Source organism: Lethenteron reissneri, chromosome 1 (genome assembly GCF_015708825.2).
Source record: "Lethenteron reissneri isolate LAM-NWPU_2019-01 chromosome 1, ASM1570882v1, whole genome shotgun sequence".
NCBI lineage: Eukaryota > Metazoa > Chordata > Hyperoartia > Petromyzontiformes > Petromyzontidae > Lethenteron > Lethenteron reissneri.
Genome location: NC_083779.1, coordinates 7,090,280 through 7,110,386, shown reverse-complemented (window position 1 = coordinate 7,110,386; position 20,107 = coordinate 7,090,280). Strand labels below are relative to the sequence as shown.

General features: G+C 56.4%; 1 protein-coding gene across 3 annotated transcripts in view; it reads left to right on the top strand.

The window, feature by feature from the left end:
• LOC133350259 (BCL2/adenovirus E1B 19 kDa protein-interacting protein 2-like) overlaps positions 1-17,539 on the top strand; it is a 32,592-nt gene extending 15,053 nt beyond the window's left edge. Inside the window, exons 2-11 of one of the 3 annotated variants that reach the window (XM_061564465.1) lie at positions 621-782; positions 7,084-7,148; positions 7,515-7,748; positions 9,683-9,838; positions 10,061-10,163; positions 12,199-12,330; positions 13,049-13,135; positions 13,326-13,424; positions 14,758-14,796; positions 16,768-17,539. In XM_061564465.1, coding sequence (XP_061420449.1) covers positions 621-782; positions 7,084-7,148; positions 7,515-7,748; positions 9,683-9,838; positions 10,061-10,163; positions 12,199-12,330; positions 13,049-13,135; positions 13,326-13,424; positions 14,758-14,796; positions 16,768-16,828 — 1,138 coding nt within the window. In that variant the 3' untranslated portion in view covers positions 16,829-17,539. The remainder of the gene's footprint in view (positions 1-620; positions 783-7,083; positions 7,149-7,514; positions 7,749-9,682; positions 9,839-10,060; positions 10,164-12,198; positions 12,331-13,048; positions 13,136-13,325; positions 13,425-14,757; positions 14,797-16,767) is intronic. The other 2 variants (XM_061564644.1, XM_061564551.1) reach the window with 2 other exon arrangements.
• The last annotated feature ends 2,568 nt before the right edge of the window (positions 17,540-20,107 follow it).

Sequence of the window (20,107 nt, the reverse complement as noted above, 5' to 3'; positions counted from 1 at the left end):
TGTAACGAAGTTGTAGCTGAGTGGGTGTCCGTCACCCGTGTAGCTAAGTGGGTGTTGGTCACCCGTGTAACGAAGTAGGGTGTTAGTCATCCGTGTAACTACAAGTTGGTGAAAATAAAGAGTGTGCTACCCGTGAAGTCGTCTCCTGCCGAGTTACTACTTTACACATAGACCACAATACCTGCAGTCATAATGCAAGTATTGTGGTCTATGCAAACATGACTCCTCGTAAAAAAAGGTGTCAGTTTTGTTGCCAGATAAAAGGGTAAAAAACCAATTATATTTTTACTGGCAAATGAGGTTCCAATGGTGTAAATGCTTAGCCCCGAGCTCTCATACGCTTATGGTGCATTGTCTTTGAGTTATGCGCCTTTTGGCGTCATCTGGTCCAACACCATGTGAGACTAGGCTCTAAGGAAAGCTGTCTCGGGTGTGGACCAATCAACTTCAAGGACAGTGCATACATTATCAGAGTTATGTTTTTTGTTTGCATTCCAACTGCAGGTATTGTGGTCTATGCTAACATGACTCCTCGTAAAAAAGGTGTCGGTTTTGTTGCCAGATAAACGTGTAAAAAACCAATGATCAATCGGGACCTAGTTTGTTTTTATTCCCTGCAGCGACCCCGACATGCCGGGAGAGAGTCGCACCCTGGAGGAGGAGGAGGAGGAGGGTCGTGGTTTGGGGGAGCGCCAAGCCGGGGAACAGAGTGCCGTGCGCTCTCACCGCGGAGTGGAGAGTTTGAACCTGGAGGAGGAGTGGCAAGACGAAGACTTCCCCAGGTACAGCAACAACAGAAAGCCACACGAGCGCAGGGGAATCTCGCAGTCGCATCTGTGAAACCGCCAGTCACGGCCGGAGCAGTCCGGAACCCTGTCCTCTGGGGGGAGGGAGACGGTGGCTTGTCGTGCCCGTCTAGCCGCCACCGCCGCCTGTACCTCGCGATGTCAACCTGCTCGTGGGATTGTAATTATATTATAATAATTATCATCATAATTTTGACTTGGGGCACGCCGAGCGGTGTTCGCTCATCGCCCTCTTGGAGAGAGGACGACTCTGAGAGAGAGAGAGAGGACGACTCTGAGAGAGAGAGAGGACGACTCGGAGAGCGAGAGAGAGGACGACTCGGAGAGCGAGAGAGAGGACGACTCGGAGAGCGAGAGAGAGGACGACTCGGAGAGCGAGAGAGAGGACGACTCGGAGAGCGAGAGAGAGGACGACTCGGAGAGCGAGAGAGAGGACGACTCGGAGAGCGAGAGAGAGGACGACTCGGAGAGCGAGAGAGAGGACGACTTGGAGAGCGAGAGAGAGGACGACTCGAGAGCGAGAGAGAGGACGACTCGGAGAGCGAGAGAGAGGACGACTCGGAGAGCGAGAGAGAGGACGACTCGGAGAGCGAGAGAGAGGACGACTCGGAGAGCGAGAGAGAGGACGACTCGGAGCGAGAGAGAGGACGACTCGGAGAGCGAGAGAGAGGACGACTCGGAGAGCGAGAGAGAGGACGACTCGGAGAGCGAGAGAGAGGACGACTCGGAGAGCGAGAGAGAGGACGACTCGGAGAGCGACGAGAGAGGACGACTCGGAGAGCGAGAGAGAGGACGACTCGGAGAGCGAGAGAGAGGACGACTCGGAGAGCGAGAGAGAGGACGACTCGGAGAGCGAGAGAGAGGACGACTCGGAGAGCGAGAGAGAGGACGACTCGGAGAGCGAGAGAGAGGACGACTCGGAGAGCGAGAGAGAGGACGACTCGGAGAGCGAGAGAGAGGACGACTCGGAGAGCGAGAGAGAGGACGACTCGGAGAGCGAGAGAGAGGACGACTCGGAGAGCGAGAGAGAGGACGACTCGGAGAGCGAGAGAGAGGACGACTCGGAGAGCGAGAGAGAGGACGACTCGGAGAGCGAGAGAGAGGACGACTCGGAGAGCGAGAGAGAGGACGACTCGGAGAGCGAGAGAGAGGACGACTCGGAGAGCGAGAGAGAGGCGACTCGGAGAGCGAGAGAGAGGACGACTCGGAGAGCGAGAGAGAGGACGACTCGGAGAGCGAGAGAGAGGACGACTCGGAGAGAGAGAGAGAGGACGACTCCGAGGTGCCAGGAATAGGAACCGCAGACGAGGAGCGGGAAGGCAGGCGCGCTGCGAGCCGCAGCGAACAATTGCCCAAGCTCTGTTGTTCTTCATATCTCAAGGTGGTTATTGTCCAATCGACGAGTGTTTATACCACGTGGGAGGAGGAAACCGGCGCACCCGGGAAACAAAATAAACCCGCACGCGCGAAGGAGAAACGCTCTATCCCTCATGATGGAACCGGCCGTGTACCGCCTTCTCCTGGTGAGCCAGCGGTACAGCTCCTCCTAGACGCTCACGGGACTAAGGGGGAGGGACTTTCACAGCAACATCTTTGCGGTGATCCACCAACACCTCACCGCTGCCTCCACAGCGCTGCTGGATTACAGGCAGCCACGTGCAGAGCATAGCCACCGCCGCCAACACCCCAACGCAGGGACACATAATATAGGTTTATTATTATTGTGGATAGACGTTCCTTGGGTACTCTAGTGGTAGTGCCTTACGCCAATAATCCCCTACCCCCGGGAAATATCGAAGTTGAGCCCAGGGGCCCCTTTCTCTCAGAGTGGAGTTTGTGTGTTCTCTCTCTCAGAGTGGAGTTTGTGTGTTCTCTCTCTCAGAGTGGAGTTTGTGTGTTCTCTCTCTCAGAGTGGAGTTTGTGTGTTCTCTCTCTCAGAGTGGAGTTTGTGTGTTCTCTCTCTCAGAGTGGTGTTTGTGTGTTCTCTCTCTCAGAGTGGAGTTTGTGTGTTCTCTCTCTCAGAGTGGAGTTTGTGTGTTCTCTCTCTCTGAGTGGAGTTTGTGTGTTCTCTCTCTCTGAGTGGAGTTTGTGTGTTCTCTTTCTCTGAGTGGCGTTTGTGTGTTCTCTCTCTCAGAGTGGAGTTTGTGTGTTCTCTCTCTCAGAGTGGAGTTTGTGTGTTCTCTCTCTCTGAGTGGAGTTTGTGTGTTCTCTCTCTCAGAGTGGAGTTTGTGTGTTCTCTCTCTCAGAGTGGAGTTTGTGTGTTCTCTCTCTCAGAGTGGAGTTTGTGTGTTCTCTCTCTCTGAGTGGAGTTTGTGTGTTCTCTCTCTCTGAGTGGAGTTTGTGTGTTCTCTTTCTCTGAGTGGCGTTTGTGTGTTCTCTCTCTCAGAGTGGAGTTTGTGTGTTCTCTCTCTCAGAGTGGAGTTTGTGTGTTCTCTCTCTCAGAGTGGAGTTTGTGTGTTCTCTCTCTCAGAGTGGAGTTTGTGTGTTCTCTCTCTCAGAGTGGAGTTTGTGTGTTCTCTCTCTCAGAGTGGAGTTTGTGTGTTCTCTCTCTCAGAGTGGAGTTTGTGTGTTCTCTCTCTCAGAGTGGAGTTTGTGTGTTCTCTCTCTCAGAGTGGAGTTTGTGTGTTCTCTCTCTCAGAGTGGAGTTTGTGTGTTCTCTCTCTCAGAGTGGAGTTTGTGTGTTCTCTCTCTCTGAGTGGAGTTTGTGTGTTCTCTCTCTCTCTGAGTGGAGTTTGTGTGTTCTCTCTCTCAGAGTGGAGTTTGTGTGTTCTCTCTCTCAGAGTGGAGTTTGTGTGTTCTCTCTCTCAGAGTGGAGTTTGTGTGTTCTCTCTCTCAGAGTGGAGTTTGTGTGTTCTCTCTCTCAGAGTGGAGTTTGTGTGTTCTCTCTCTCAGAGTGGAGTTTGTGTGTTCTCTCTCTCAGAGTGGAGTTTGTGTGTTCTCTCTCTCAGAGTGGAGTTTGTGTGTTCTCTCTCTCAGAGTGGAGTTTGTGTGTTCTCTCTCTCAGAGTGGAGTTTGTGTGTTCTCTCTCTCAGAGTGGAGTTTGTGTGTTCTCTCTCTCTGAGTGGAGTTTGTGTGTTCTCTCTCTCAGAGTGGAGTTTGTGTGTTCTCTCTCTCAGAGTGGAGTTTGTGTGTTCTCTCTCTCAGAGTGGAGTTTGTGTGTTCTCTCTCTCTGAGTGGAGTTTGTGTGTTCTCTCTCTCTCTGAGTGGAGTTTGTGTGTTCTCTCTCTCTCTGAGTGGAGTTTGTGTGTTCTCTCTCTCTCTGAGTGGAGTTTGTGTGTTCTCTCTCTCAGAGTGGAGTTTGTGTGTTCTCTCTCTCAGAGTGGAGTTTGTGTGTTCTCTCTCTCTGAGTGGAGTTTGTGTGTTCTCTCTCTCTGAGTGGAGTTTGTGTGTTCTCTCTCTCTGAGTGGAGTTTGTGTGTTCTCTCTCTCTGAGTGGAGTTTGTGTGTTCTCTCTCTCTGAGTGGAGTTTGTGTGTTCTCTCTCTCTGAGTGGAGTTTGTGTGTTCTCTCTCTCTGAGTGGAGTTTGTGTGTTCTCTCTCTCTGAGTGGAGTTTGTGTGTTCTCTCTCTCTGAGTGGAGTTTGTGTGTTCTCTCTCTCAGAGTGGAGTTTGTGTGTTCTCTCTCTCTCCCCCCCTGTTTCTGTGTGGGTTTCCTTCTCCCGCTTCTCTTGTTCCACCCCCCTCCCCCCAATAGCTAAACCCACACACCCAGTGGAACTGCTACTGGCCACAGCATCCGCAATGGTGAATAGATGACCTGAAATTAACTCCAACGGAGAATCGCAGAGCAGCATCGGCAGCCCCCGCCCTCTGCCCCCACCGCACCAACTTGCGATAAAAACAAACATGGCAGGACCTCTTCTGCAGTAGGGGTAGTGATTGCTGCTGTGTGGTCTAGCCTAGGGGCACCCCCAGTGGCAGCTGTCCCTGTGTGTCTGTCTGCTGCCAGTAGTGGTATTGATTATCGCTGTGTGGTCTAGCCTAGGGGCACCCCCAGTGGCAGCTGTCCCTGTGTGTCTGTCTGCTGCCAGTAGTGGTATTGATTATCGCTGTGTGGTCCAGCCTAGGGGCACCCCCAGTGGCAGCTGTCCCTGTGTGTCTGTCTGCTGCCAGTAGTGGTATTGATTATTGCTGTGTGGTCTAGCCTAGGGGCACCCCCAGTGGCAGCTGTCCCTGTGTGTCTGTCTGCTGCCAGTAGTGGTATTGATTATCGCTGTGTGGTCCAGCCTAGGAGCACCCCCAGTGGCAGCGCTCTCTGTGCGTTCATCAGAATCTTTGAGACCGCAGGAGGTGGAATCCGGCTATAAAGCTCTTTGTCGGCAAGTTACACAACAACAAATGACGACAACAAAAACAACGATAGGAGTGCCAACGAGAGCTAAAGGCAAACAAGTCACGACATACAAATATGTAAAGGAGAGCCGACACAGGATTGCAGGAGTTTCGTCTTTTAATCCTTTTTTCCCATCCACACCTGTCCCCAGCCGTCCCAATCTCGTTCCCGCCAAAGGCCCCCTCTTCCCGCCCCCATTATCCCCTTATATCTCCTCGATTACCCCTCCCACTAACCCTCCTATTGGTGGGAATCCTTCCCCTGCCACCCCTACAAATAAAAAAATGCAATTGCATATGTCAGATTTATGAAGCTTGGGCAAGGCAGCAAACAACAAAAACAACAGTCCACGGCCACACCAAGACAACACAGCAGTAGTAGTCCCTCGATATACCTGGCGCATTAACTTTGAACTGTCGATAAGTACACGGGCAGGGGGTGAGGATCAAAGCTACGAATCGCATCGGCAAATGTGGCTGCTGCTGCTGCTGCTGCTCTAACCGGCGCCGATGGTTGTAGCCTGGAGACTTCCACGCGTCCCAGCAGACGGGCGGTGCGAGAGTTCGCCTGTGAACGAACGCACCCCACGTTGGCTGGGCGGGTCTCGCCCCGTAGGGTTCGCGATGGCCGTGTCACCACCTGTGGATTACAGCCCTAGGTCTGGGTGTCTCTCTGTGTCTCTCTCTGTCTCTGTCTCGGCTCGTGATGGCCATGCCAGGTTTCACAATGGCCGTGTAGCCACTTGCGTGTCAGCCCTAGGTCTGGGTGTATCTCTGTGTCTCTCTCTGTCTCAGCGGGGCTCATGATGGCCGTGCCAGGTTTCACAATGGCCGTGTAACCACTGGCATGTCAGCCCTAGGTCTGGGTGTATCTCTGTGTCTCTCTGTCTCTGTCTCAGCGGGGCTCGTGATGGCCGTGCCAGGTTTCACAATGGCCGTGTAACCACTTGCGTATCACAGCCCTAGGTCTGGGTGTATCTCTGCGTCTCTCTCTGTCTGTCTCGGCTTGTGATGGGCGTGCCAGGTTTCACAATGGCCGTGTAACCACTGGCGTGTCAGAGCCCTGGGTCTGGGTGTCTCCATCTCTCCGTCTCGCCGCTTGAGACACCGGCGCGCAGACACAGCGGACGCTCCGAGCCTGTCGCTCGCCCCCCCCAACCACGGGGGTTCACGATGGCGAGCGATCTGGTCGCACTCAGAGCGGCGGTGGTTGCAAGCAAGTTGCTACGTTTTTCTAAACGCGCGGCTCTCGGTAACCGAGGTTTGTCACGAGCGCGCGGCATTCGTACGTCATAAGACGTTTCCATCTTGCGTCGCCTCCGGATGAGACGCTTCGTTGAGCTCGCGTTTGTGCAGGTCGCCTTTTGATACAGAGCTATATAGCTCGACGGGCTTCACCCTGGTAAAATAAAAAAAATGTTTAGTTTCTTTTCAGGTGATGTACTTACTTGATGCAGCTATCGTGCTGTGACGGTTCCACCTGAAGACGGAAGCTTGTGTTGCCTCCGAAACGTCGTGATTTTTATTTTATTTTTATTTTACTTTTATTAATTTAAAATTTTTACCTACGTGACTTTACCGAAAAAAACCTAAGAATATGAATACTTGCAGTCACGAAAGCTTCAAATCTAGAATTAGATGTACTTACCGTTTCTACACTTTGCACTCCTATCGTTTTTGTTGTATTGTTTTTTGTTGGAACTTGTGAAAAAGAGCATCGTAGGTCATCGGATTTTCCCACGGATAAATATTCCGATTCTGGTGAATGCGCAGGGACAGCTGCCGCTGGGGGTGCCCCTAGGCTAGACCATAGAGCAACGTCGCTCCCAACTGTGAAACTACAGCAGCCCGTGCCGGCCTTCGGTGCAGGTGCTACTCTCTAACAGCACTTGCCCCGCCAGGCTGAAGAAGGCTACATGAGGGACCTTTGTCTGTGTGCCGCGTGCAGCCCCATCGGCCTGCTGGGCCCGGAGCCACACGGCGCCCTCGAGGTCCAGGAGGAGGGGAGACCCGGTACGGAGCCAGTGGAGCGTGCGTGTGCAGTGTGCGTGCGGAGGGTGCGTGTGGAGTGTGCGTGCGAAGTGTGTGTGTGGAGGGTGCGTGTAGAGCGTGCGGAGCGTGCGTGCGGAGCGTGCGTGCGGAGCGTGCGTGCGGTGCGTGTGGAGCGTGCGTGCGGTGCGTGTGTAGTGCACTCACGGCCACAATCCATGACCATGGAGACGGCCGTCCGTGCCGCTCAGTCGATCGTTGTGATGCTGATGATGATGATGGTGCTGAGGATGATAATGATGGTGCTGATGATGATGATGGTGCTGAGGATGATGATAATACTGGTGCTGATATCGATGATGCTGCGGTGTGACGACTGCGTGCGCCCAGCCGTGCCGTCGTCGCTGCCGCTCTCCTCCGCTCCGCGTCCGTCCAGACGGAAGCTGACGGCACCGGACATCAGCCTCTCGCTGGACCGCGCCGACGACGACGAGGACGATGATGACGACGAGGACGACGACCTGGAGGGCGACACCCCGGACATCGACGTGGACGCGCTGGAGACGCCGGACGACGCCGAGTCGCTCGACGCCACGGGACCCACGGGGGAGCTCGAGTGGGAGGGTGAGCGGGGGAGGGGCGGGGCACTCTGTCCAAGTCACACCCCCACCCCTCTCATACCCCCCCCCACACCTTCTCGCATCCTCCACCCCCCCCCCATACCCCCCCCCCCCATATGCCAACCCCCCAACCCTCTCATCTCCCTTCTTCATCCATGAGAGTATTGAAGGCCCTATTCCGTGTCCCCGCCCACGTGTCCCCACCCGCGTGTGTCCCCAGAAAGATGCCCTGGTGGTCGCCATCTTTAAGAAGGGAGACCGCACAGACTGTAACAACTCCTCAGTGGGCCAGGAAAGGTCCTGGCAAGGATTATTCAACATTGCCTTGCTAGGCACGCTGAGGAGAGGCTTGCGGAGCCCCAATGCAGTTTCAGGAAAGAGCGGTCCTGCACAGATGACATTTTATGTCCGTTTGCGACAGCAGAGGTGTAGGGAATTCCAACAAGACCTACATCTCTGCTTTAATGACCTGGTCAAGGCGTATGATACCATCACTAGGCCTGGGCTCTGGTTTGTACTTCGTGCTTTCGGAGTCCCTGACCTGCTGCTCACAATCATTAAGGACCTTCATGATGGTGAGCGGGCCCGGGTAAAACTACGTGGCTGGGAGTCGGAGCCATTCCCTGTTCACCTTGGGGTGCGACAGGGATGTCCTCTGGCTGTAACATTATTTAACATCTATTTTGACCACGTAGTTCGTGAAGCCTTCAGTAGCTGTACCGGAGGAATTTCCATCTGGTACAGATACACTGGGAGGCTGATCGATGCCCGGGTGCTGTCAAGGGATGGCTCCCGATTGCTCAACCATATTATGTATGCCGATGATCTGGTAATTGCTGCTCACTCAGAGGAGGAGTTGGAGACGCTGCTGCTGAAACTGGAGTGTGCTACTAAGAGGTGGGGCCTTACCATCAGCCCCACCAAAACTAAGCACCTGCCTGGGTATTTTGTACCATCGGACACTCCACCCCCACAACTCCCAATCGGTGATGAGGCAGTTGTGGAGAGAATGGAAAGTTTCCCATACCTGGGCAGTGTTCTCATGACCGGCTCCGGTTTGACAGCAGAGGTCTCACTCAGAATCAGTCGAGCGGCAATATCTTTTCATCGTTTGCGTAATGCTGTGTGGAAGCTACCTGGTCTGTCGCTCCGCATGAAGCTTCAGGTCTTCTCGGCCACGGTGATTCCCTCCCTTCTCTACGCTTGTGAAACGTGAACCCCCCTAATGGAGCATCTTCGCCGGTTCGAAACATTTAGGCTGGCCTGCCTACGATCTATCCTGGGTTAACCATGCTGGATTGTGTGAGGAGCTCACAAATCCTTCAAAGATCTGGGCAAAGTCCAATCGGTGAGCTCCTCCGGCAGGCAAAGCTGTGTTGGCTGGGTCATGTAGCCCGCATGCCCAATCACCGCATGCCCAAACAGCTTTTGTTCGGCCGTATTGAGGGGGCTAAACGGGCGCGACACAGGCTAGAGAAGAGATAGAGTGATGTGGTATACAGGAGGACATGGAGCTGCGTGGACTTGACGATGACTGGTACCAGCGGTGTCAAGATCGGCCTCTGTGGAGGAGGCTCGTGAAGGATGCTACTGGGCAGTTGGAGGCAGTCGCCCTCCAACAACAACGGAGGGCAGAGGAGCGACGCTCACAACAACGAGCGGAGCGCCGGGTGGCTAAAGCACAGCAAGTTGGCACAGTAGTTGGCACAGGTGGTGCATCGGCCACTCATCTCAGTCATCTCGGTCATCTCAGTCAGTCGACCCGTGGCACCTGCTGGGTCTGCCCCGTGACCTCCTGCCAGCGGGCGTTCGACACTTCACGTGGCCTCAAGGTGCACATGGCCCTGGCACAAGCGTCGTGGTGACGTCACCGCCACTTAGTGGCGAATGACGGTTGTTGTTGTTGTTGTGCCCCCCGCCCGCGCGTCTCCCCGCTAGACGACACGCCGCTGCGGAGGGCGCCGCTGCCGGAGCTGAGCGGGGCGGAGGAGCGGGAGGACGCGCTGGGCTGGCGCCGCGTGCTGCTGGGCGAGACGGAGCACCGCGTGGACCTGCGCGCCGTCGAGCCGTACAAGCGCGTCCTGTCACACGGGGGTGCGGGTGGCACGGCGGCGGAGCACGTGTCACATCACGTGTCACACTCACACAGCACGTGTCACAGCACGTGTCACAGCACGTGTCACAACACTCGCGCAGGATGCATCACAATACTCACACAGCACTGTGTGTGTGATGCGCGTGTGTGTGTGTGTATGATGCGCGTGTGTGTGTGTGATGCGTGTGTGTGTGTGTGTGTGATGCACGTGTGTGCTCCAGGCTACTACGGCGATGGGCTGAATGCGATCATCGTGTTCGCTGCGTGCTACCTGCCAGACGGGAAGGACCCGGAGTACGCTTACATCATGGAGAACCTCTTCCTGTGAGCACGTGGCACGAGCACACGTGTCTCTGTATCTCTGTGTGTCTCTGTGTGTCTCTGTGTGTCTCTGTGTGTCTCTTTGTCTCTGTGTGTGTCTCATCTGCTGGACTACGTAGTGACGGACCAGCGGATGCGAGCCCATGTCCTTGACACCAGAACCTACCGTGGAGCTGATCTGCCCTCTGACCATAGACTTGTCATCTGTAAGATGCGCCTGCCATTCTTCCACTCCGGTGGTGGGTGTACACCCAGGACCCCATTCCAACCTAAGGTGGCCTGGTCTCAGCTAGTTGATGGAAGTTGCAAGCGAGAATTTCATCATCGCTTGCAGCTGGGGTTGGCATCGTCTCCCACTCCTCCTGGTGTGGAGGGTAAATGGGCGAGGTTTAGGACTGTGGCTCATGCAGCTGCAATGGCTGCTTTGGGTACGCAGTCCAGACCTCCCCAGAGACCCTGGCTGACAGATGAGGTGTTCTGGCTGGTTGAGAGAAAGCGACAGGCCCACTCTCATCGGCTACAGCATCCCACGTCAGAGAATGAGGAGGCTTACCGTAGCCTTCGCTCGGAGGTTCGGAGAGCAGTGAGGTGCTGCAAGGATGGGTGGTGGTCGCGGGTTGCTGAGGATATGGAGTCTACCTCTGTGGCCCGCGATCGCAAATCCCTATTTAGCTCCATCAAAAAAGTAACCTGCAGCGCCACACCTATTACCATCATTAGGGGAAAAAACGGTGGTCCAATCTTCAACCCCCAGGAACAGGTTTGCAGATTTGCTGAGCATTTCTGTGAGGTCCTGGGGGTGGGGAAATCCCTCGGCCAGGAAAGCATCGTGGCACAAAGTGGGGATAACCCTGCTGAGGCTGCAGTGCCTCAAATATTTGTAGAAGTTACCCTCTGTGAGTGGCTGCCTGAGGTGCCATCTGTTGAGGAAGTACTGAAGGCAATCCAGAGCCTGAGACCAGGAAAGGCACCGGGCAGAGATGATCTCCCAAGAGAAATGCTGTGGGAGGGTGGCGTTTGTGCACAGACTGCCCTACATGACATCATAACAACAGTCTGGACCATTGGACGGGTTCCGCAGGACTGGAAGGATGCCCTGGTGGTCCCCCTCTTTAAGAAGGGGGACCGCACAGACTGTAACAACTACAGGGGCATCTCTCTCCTCAGTGTGCCGGGTAAGGTCCTGGCAAGGATGATTCAACATCGCCTTGCCAGGCACGCTGAGGAGAGGCTTGCAGAGGCCCAATGCGGTTTCAGGAAAGGGCGGCCCTGCATGGATGCCATATTTTCTGTCCGTCTGCTACAGCAGAGATGTAGGGAATTCAAACAAGACCTACATCTCTGCTTTATTGACCTGGTCAAGGCCTATGATACCATCAATAGGCCTGGGCTTTGGGTTCTTGATGCTTTCGGAGTCCCTGAACCTCCGCTCACGATCATTAAGGACCTTCATGATGGTTAGCGGGTCCGGGTAAAACTACGTGGCCGGGAGTCAGAGCCATTCTCTGTACACCTTGGGGTGCGACAGGGATGTCCTCTGGCTCCCAAATTATTTAACATCTATTTTGACCACGTAGTTCGTGAAGCCTTCAATAGCTGTACCGGGGGAATTTCCATTTCGTACAGATATAATGGGAGGCTGATCGATGCCCAGTTGGAGATGCTGCTGCTGAAACTGGAGCGTGGGGGTGGAGTGTGGGGAGGGGGCGGGGGGGGCGGTGAGGGTGGGGGGGGCCGTTGTCTTCATCGTCGCTGCGCGTTCACGGGAACGAGGCAACTCGAGTTGGAATCCTCCCGCTCCGACATCGACACCGGCATCAAGCGTGGCCGGGGCGGGGGGGGTGGCAGCGGTTCTGGCTACGGCCCCCGTGCGCCGGTGCCGGCCTTCACTCGTGGGCGGTGCGAAGTCCGCGGGGGGGGTGAAGGTCGTGGTGGGGGGGGGGGGGGGGGTGAAGGTCGTGGTGGGGGGGGTGAAGGTCGTGGTGGGGGGGGGTGAAGGTCGTGGTGGTCGCTGCGTGGTGGGGCCGTGTCTGTGCAGGTACATGGTGAGCACGCTGGACCGCCTGGTGGCCGAGGACTACATGATCGTCTACCTCAACGGCGCCACGCCACGGCGGCGCACGCCGGGCTTGGGCTGGCTCAAGCGCTGCTACACCATGATTGACCGCAGGTGCGCTGGAGGCGGTGCGGGCAGCACGGGTAGCGTGGGCAGCGTGGGCAGCGTGGGCAGCGTGGGCAGCGTGGGTAACGTGGGCAACGTGGGCAACGTGGGCAACGTGGGCAACGTGGGTAACGTGGGTAACGTGGGCAGCGTGGGTAACGTGGGTAACGTGGGTAACGTGGGCAACGTGGGTAACGTGGGCAGCGTGGGTAGCGTGGGTAACGTGGGCTGCGTGGGTAATGTGGGTAACGTGGGCAACGTGGGCAACGTGGGCAACGTGGGTAACGTGGGTAACGTGGGCAACGTGGGCAACGTGGGTAACGTGGGCAACGTGGGTAACGTGGGTAACGTGGGTAACGTGGGCAACGTGGGTAACGTGGGCAGTGTGGGCAGCGCAGGCAGTAGCAGCCGTGTTCTATCCACTGCTGCGCGAACGCCGGCCCACCCCGAGCCACGTGCCGCACTTCACCGGCGTTGACCGGGGCCGGCCCCGCGGGGTTCCAACCGCGGGCGGCAGTGGCGGCGGCGGCAGCGGTGAACGGTGAACGAGGGAGGCGCTCCCCGCTCGGCCGTGGATGGTCGGAGATGACGGCGATGGTGGGAGGCCACGAGAGGCCACGGGAGACGACGACATCGATGACGAGGATGCGAGGAGGGATGCGTGGGGTGCCGCTCCCCCTGACACCACCAACCGCCCCACCCCCCCCATCCTGTGCCACCACCCCAGGCTGCGGAAGAACCTCAAGGCGCTGGTCATCGTCCACCCGTCGTTCTTTGTGAGGACCCTGCTGGCGTTGACGAGGCCCTTCATCAGGTGAGGTCACGGTCGAGGTCACTGTCGATGTCACGGTCGATGTCACGGTCGAGGTCACGGTCGAGGTCACGGTCGAGGTCACGGTCGAGGTCACGGTCGAGGTCGGCACGCGGCCGTTTGCCGGCACTTGCCCTCCAGCAATCGGTGTGGGCTCCACGGGAGAGGGACCTTTGGCTTTGTGTGCGCGCAGCTCCAAGTTCAGCCGCAAGGTCCGCTACGTGCACTCGCTGGCGGAGCTCGCGGAGGTCATCCCCATGGAGCACGTCTCCATCCCGGACTGCATCCAGCAGTGAGGCGCTCGCACGCACACGGGCACGCACGCACACGGGCAGACACACGGACACGCACAGACACTGGGACACGCACAGACACTGGGACACGCACACGGGCACGCACACGGGCACGGGCACGGGCACGGACACGGACACACGGACAGACGCGGATGGACACGTACACACGGACAGACGCGGACGGACAGACACCCACGCACGCACGGGGACACACACGGACACACGGACAGACACCCACGCACGCACAGACACTGGGACACGCACAGGCACTGGGACACGCACACGGGCACGGGCACAGACACTGGGACACGCACAGACACTGGGACACGCACACACGCACGCACACGGACACGCACAGACACTGGGACACGCACAGACACGGACACATGGACACATGGACACGCACGCAGGGACAGGCACACACGCACAGACACACGGACACGCACAGACACTGGGACACGCACAGACACTGGGACACGCACACACGCACGCACACGGACACGCACAGACACTGGGACACGCACAGACACGGACACATGGACACATGGACACGCACGCAGGGACAGGCACACACGCACAGACACACGGACACGCACAGACACTGGGACACGCACAGACACGGACACGCACAGACACGGACACGGACACACGGACACGGACACACACGGACACGTACACACGGACAGACACCCACGCACGCACACACGGGGACGCGCACGGACACGCACGGGCACAGACACGGACACACGGACAGACACACGGACACGCACGCAGGGACAGACACGCACGCACTGGCACGCACTGGCACGCACTGGCATGTACACGCACGGACACGTACACACATACACGCACGTGGACTGCGATCCACGTGTCGGTCTTCTCTGCTCTGACCTGCACGATTTCGCAAACGGTTTACCCCCCGACTCGATGGACCCCTGTTCTCTCTCTCTCTTCGTCTCTCTCGGTCTGTCTCTCCCTGCTTATTGTTGTTACTATGGCTCTCTCTCTCTTTGTACCTCTCTCCCTTCACTGCCTGCGTCTCCTCCTCGAACCTCCTCCTCCTTCCCCCTTCTCCCTGTTTCTCCCCTCCTCCTACTCTCCCCTTCCTCCCTCCCCCTCTCTCCTCCCTTCTCCTGTCTCTCCTCCCTCCCTCCTCCCCATCCCTCCCCTTCCTCCCTCCCTCTCTTCTCCTCCCTCCCCTTTCTCCCTCCTCCTCCCTCCCCCTCCCCTTTCTCCCTCTCTCCTCCCTCTCTCCTCCCTCCTCTCTCCCACCCCTCCCCCTCTCTCCTCCCCCTCTCTCGTCCCTCCCCTCCACCTCCTCCGTGCTCTCAGAGTGGACGAGGAGCTGCTGCTCGCTGCGGCCGAGGCTCGGTAGGTCGTCGCTTCGCGAGCCGGTGGTGGCGGCGGCGGCCGTGGCCCCGCGCCGAGTCGCGTGCCGTGTCGTGCGCCCCTCCTCTGCCCGACGTGACCCCCAATTCGCAAGAGCGAATTGGGTCAGATCGCGTTATTTATAAATGTGTCGTAACCCTCCACCACCCGACACGGCCAAACAGTCAAAAATGTGTCACGTTATTGAAAGGACAAAATAATTCACTTCTTTAGCCCACCGGTGTGTTGAAGAGAGAATCAACAGCATTTTAACATTTGAGTAGTCCGACGTTTCGCTGGTGATTGAAAAACGTGACACATTTTTTACTGTTTGGCCGTGTCGGCTGGTGGAGGGTTACGACACATTTGTAAACAACGCGATCTGACCCAAAAACCTATATTCTGAATAATATTGGTCGCGAAAGCCTGCTACGTGTTTAAACTGGGCTATTATTCCCCACGAACTTTGCTTCTGTGACCAGGCCAGTGATATTTTGCAATGCGCCGATTGTCAATGAGAAAACTCGGTGTGCATTTGTGTCATTGCTTCACGTAAAGTCCTCGTCACAAAAGCAAAGTTTGTGGGGGAATAATAACAGCCCATTTTCTATACTTTTGAGGCGTAAGCAATTAGAAAATAACACTTGACACCCAGGGACACATCGTGTTGCATCGTGTACTAATATAATACACGCATTGTATTTGAAACTGATTGGCCTACACCAGAGATGGCAGCCTTCTCCACGGCTTCGTCTCAACACCAGTGTCACACCAGAGAACGCCAGAGGGCAGAGGTCGCAAACGGGTTTTGATTCCTTACCTGTACCCGTACCCGGCCGCACCAGGGTCGCAAATGTGTACCCGTACCCGGCCAGGTACGGGTACACGTTCCCTACCCTACCCCTTCCCAAAATGAGTGACAAACGGTTACTCACCAGTGACTCACGGCCTACCCGTATCCGTACCCGGCCGCACCAGGGTCGCAAACGGCTACCCGTACCCATACCCGGCCGGGTACGGGTAGCCGGGTATCGGGTAGGGTACGGGTACCCGGTTGCGACCTCTGGCAGAGGGCGAACGGTACAAGGAGAATGCCACACTTTTCACTTTTCAGTTTTCATTTTCAGTTTCATTTATTAGGTACTGGCTTTACTAACCAGGCTTCGCCCGGGACTTGGATTCACCACACCCGGCCGCCTTTGTCTCCCCAGTGGCGATGTTCACACACCACACCAGTTACTCGTTTGAGGCTGAGTTGACCTAAAGGAGGCCCAGGACCGGTTAAAATAATGTCACCGGTGGTGGCCGTGAGCGGGAATCGAACTCGGGTCGCTGGGTTCGTAGCGCGTAGCGCTAACCGCTACACTACAATGCGTGACGCTTCCACATGCGCGGGTAACATGACAGATGTGACGTCACAGCTCACTTGCCGTGCAAAAAAATATGCATTATTGAGCTCCCCCCCCCCCCCCACCCCAAAAAAGAAAATGTTTTTTTTTATAATTTTTGCATGGTGTACAGTCTGGAAAGTACCCACATGGCAAATTTCCAGTTTGTTGCATGTCGGGAAGTACGCTAAACATTTTGAACAGACACACAGATTCACAACTTTGCCTTTTAAATATATGGAGATAACCCTGTGAGGCATGCGGCTCTTGACTCGGGTGCAACCGCAACAAAACAAAAACGTGAACAAGAAACACCTTAAAGTGACTACACGCAACAGAAACATCCAGGAAAAAAACAGCAAAGGCGCATTTATAGTTGGGTGTGTCCAGCTTTATATATAGATGTTGAACCTCTTTTGCACCATACAAAGCCAGCCACGCCAATCGGAGGTGCCGGTCACCCACCCTCCTGGCTACCTTGATACGTGCTCGCTCACAGCACTTGTCCCAAAAGTCTGTACAGGCTACATGGGGGACCTTTGTCTTTGCGTGCGTGTGTGTCTGTGTGTCTGTCTGTCTGCTCCAGGGAGGAATTGGACATGCAAAGAAGACAGCACGAATCTGACAACACCCCGTGGTACACATAGACACACGCACATGGACACACATGCACATGAACACACGCACATGGACAAAGACATACACACACACATTCAAACAACAACAACCGCCAACACACGCACATGAACAAAGACACACACACACATTCAAACAAACACAACAACAACCGCCAACACACGCACATGAACAAAGACATACACACACACACACTCAAACAAACACAACAACAACCGCCATTCGCCACTAAGTGGCAGTGACGTCACCGCGGCGCTTGTGCCAGGCTATGTGCACGCACATGCACACAGACACGCATACATAAACGCACACACACAGATACCAACACGCTAAGACAAAGATCCCACGTATAACATTAACAGACTGTTGGGGCAAGTGCTGTTAGCGAGCAGCACCTATGAAGGCCAGCACTGCAGACGAGGGGATGGGTGGCCAGCACCACGCCCGGCCGCCTTTGTCTCCCCAGTGGCGATGTTTACACACCGCACACCAGGTACTCGTTTGAGGCTGAGTTGACCTAGGGGAGGCCCAAGACCGGTTCACATAATCGTCACTGGTGCTGGTGCACGTAAACACACACATAGATACAAATAAAGACACGTATACAGACACAGACACACACAGAGACACACACACGCACAGAGACACACACACAGAGACACACACACACAGAGACACACACACACGCACAGAGACACACACACGCACAGAGACACACACACGCACAGAGACACACACACGCACAGAGACACACACACGCACAGAGACACACACACGCACAGAGACACACACAGACACCACAGACAACACACAGAGACACACTGACACACACACAGAGACACACTGACACACACACAGAGACACACTGACACACACACAGAGACACACAGACACATACACTGACACACAGACACACTGACACACATTCCATCGAGAGAGGAATACTCAAGCCACACGGCACAGGAGGAGAGCTCCCCACGGGGTGACTCACTCGGCTCGGGGCGACTCTCTCCGCGTGGCGAGTACCCGCGGGGTGGATCGCGTCCGAGCCCTCTCCACCTTCCACCGGACAGCAGCGGAGGTCTCAAGCGGGAGCCGAGCCGCTGCTGGGCTCCGTAAGACAATCACGTGGGGGGGGGTCAGGGGGTCAGGGGTCAGGGGGTCGCACCCTCGGCAATAATCGCACGGCGAGTGTGCGCGTGTGTGCGTGTGCGCGTGTGTGCGTGTGTCAGCAGGTTTACTACTGTGGTTACCACGCTGTCTGTGGGGTTGGGGGGGAGGGGAAGATTTTCGGGGGGGAGGGGGTGGGGGCGGCTTTGGGTAGGGAGATCCGCAGGGTTCGGGGCGTCCGTGCGTTTGACCAAAACCATGACCCCTCTCCCCCCCCACTGAACCCAGTCGGGGGGGTTAAAGCACAAAGGTCAGAAGGTCAACGCTGCGGCGGGGGTAGTGGCGGCGGGGAGGGCAGCACTCCCCCTCCTAATTACAGCCCCTCGCCCGGCGGCTAGCGGTGGAAATTCCACATTCCCGCGGCGGAGGCGGCCAAGTCTCGCCGCGTGGGGCTCGTTTCCGGTCATTGGCAAGTGGCGCCAGTTGGACTCCCTTGAAACCCTCGCAACGAAAGTGCACCGGGGGGGGGGGGGGGGTGATGGCGGCGCGACTACCCTCGTCACCCCGGGGGGGTTTGCGGCCTGCGAACTCGCCGGCCGTGAGCCTGGACGATGGCCCTTGGGCAGCGAAAGGGGGGGGGCGGGGGGCTCCCGTCGTCGGCGGTTTCGGCAGCGCGGTCGCAGCCACATATCGTTGTGCCGCGTCACGGGGAACTTGGAGCGAACCGCGCTGAGCAGCGTGGCGAAGTTCTCCTCCAGGAACCCGCCGGCGGCGGCACGGGCTGGGCAGAGGCCGCTCATCCAGCAGTGGATTGGCAAACGGGGCCGGTGACCAACGGTGGATATTGAACCCCCCCCCCCCGGCCCCTTTGTGGTCGTTTTGGGAACTCGCGGCCGAGGATTTTCACCGGGGGAGTGGGGAGGGAGTGAGTGAGAGGTCTGCATCGTGATTGGGGAGAGGGGCGGGAGACGATTGCACTCTGCACAGACAAGAGTCACTGACCATCATCATCACCTTCATCATCCCTATAGCACCTTGACATTCATTTTAGCCTGCCGGTGGTGAGCGGCGGTGGCCACTCTGCACGTGGCCTCGGGTAGTCCAGCACTTGTGGAGACATCGGCGAAATGTGTCGGTGGATCACCCCACCCGCCACACACACACCAATGTTGTTGTGAAACTCCCTTACTCCGCCGTGGGTGGGCGTCGAGGGGGAGCCGTGCCCCCTGGCTCTGCCAGGCGAAGGCGGTTACGGCAGAGTGTGTGGACTAATCTCCATCTGTTCCACACTCCCTTCCTGTGAGGTGGGGGTTTGAGGAGGAGCCGGGCCCCCCTGGTTTTGCCAGGCGGAGGCGGTTACGGCGAAAGTGTGTGGACTAATCTCCATCGGTTCCACACTCCCTCCCTTCCTTCCTGTGAGTGGGGGTTGAGGAGGAGCCGGGCCCCCCCACCCACCCCCTGACTTTGCCAGGCGAAGGTGGTTACAGCAAAAACGTGGACTCCACCCGTTTCCGTGTGTACGGGATCGAGCGTTTCCCCCTCGCACGCGTAGGCTTTCCCCCGGGTGCTCTCGATTTCCTCCTCCCGCGTCTTATAAAACGTTCACCCGTGTTACATTTAGAAATTATTCCATTATCCAGATACATCGCGATTTTTAGTCGCCGAACATTCATAAATGGGTTGACAAAGGAATGTAAATTAAGTTATTTTAAATATTAATTGTCCGCGTGTAGCGCGTACTGGTATTGTGCATCCCCCTGGTTGACGGGGAACGTGTGTGTGTGTGTAGAACTCGTTTCGAACCGTACGTAGCCAACCCTGCTAATCGGAGATGCGCTCGACGTGAATGGGTGTCGTGGGGAGAGGGGGGGGTAAGGACGACAACCTAAACACACTCAGCAGTCGGAGAGAAATTACCTTTCAACTTAGACGATGATGTTTTAATAACAACGATGACGATGTTGCTGTGAAGTTTGAACGTCGAGTCATTGTGCGACTCGTGACCCCCCCCCCCCACCTCTCTCTCTCCGCCCACTCCACGTTCTTCGCCGGGAGCCCGAGTCGCGCTCGCCAACTTTGCTTTGCTTTGTCGCGCCGCGGATGTGAATCGCCGTTGCGGGAACGACGTCTCGCGAACCTCGTCCGTTCGCTTTTATTATTCAAGCACTTTCCTTAAATAA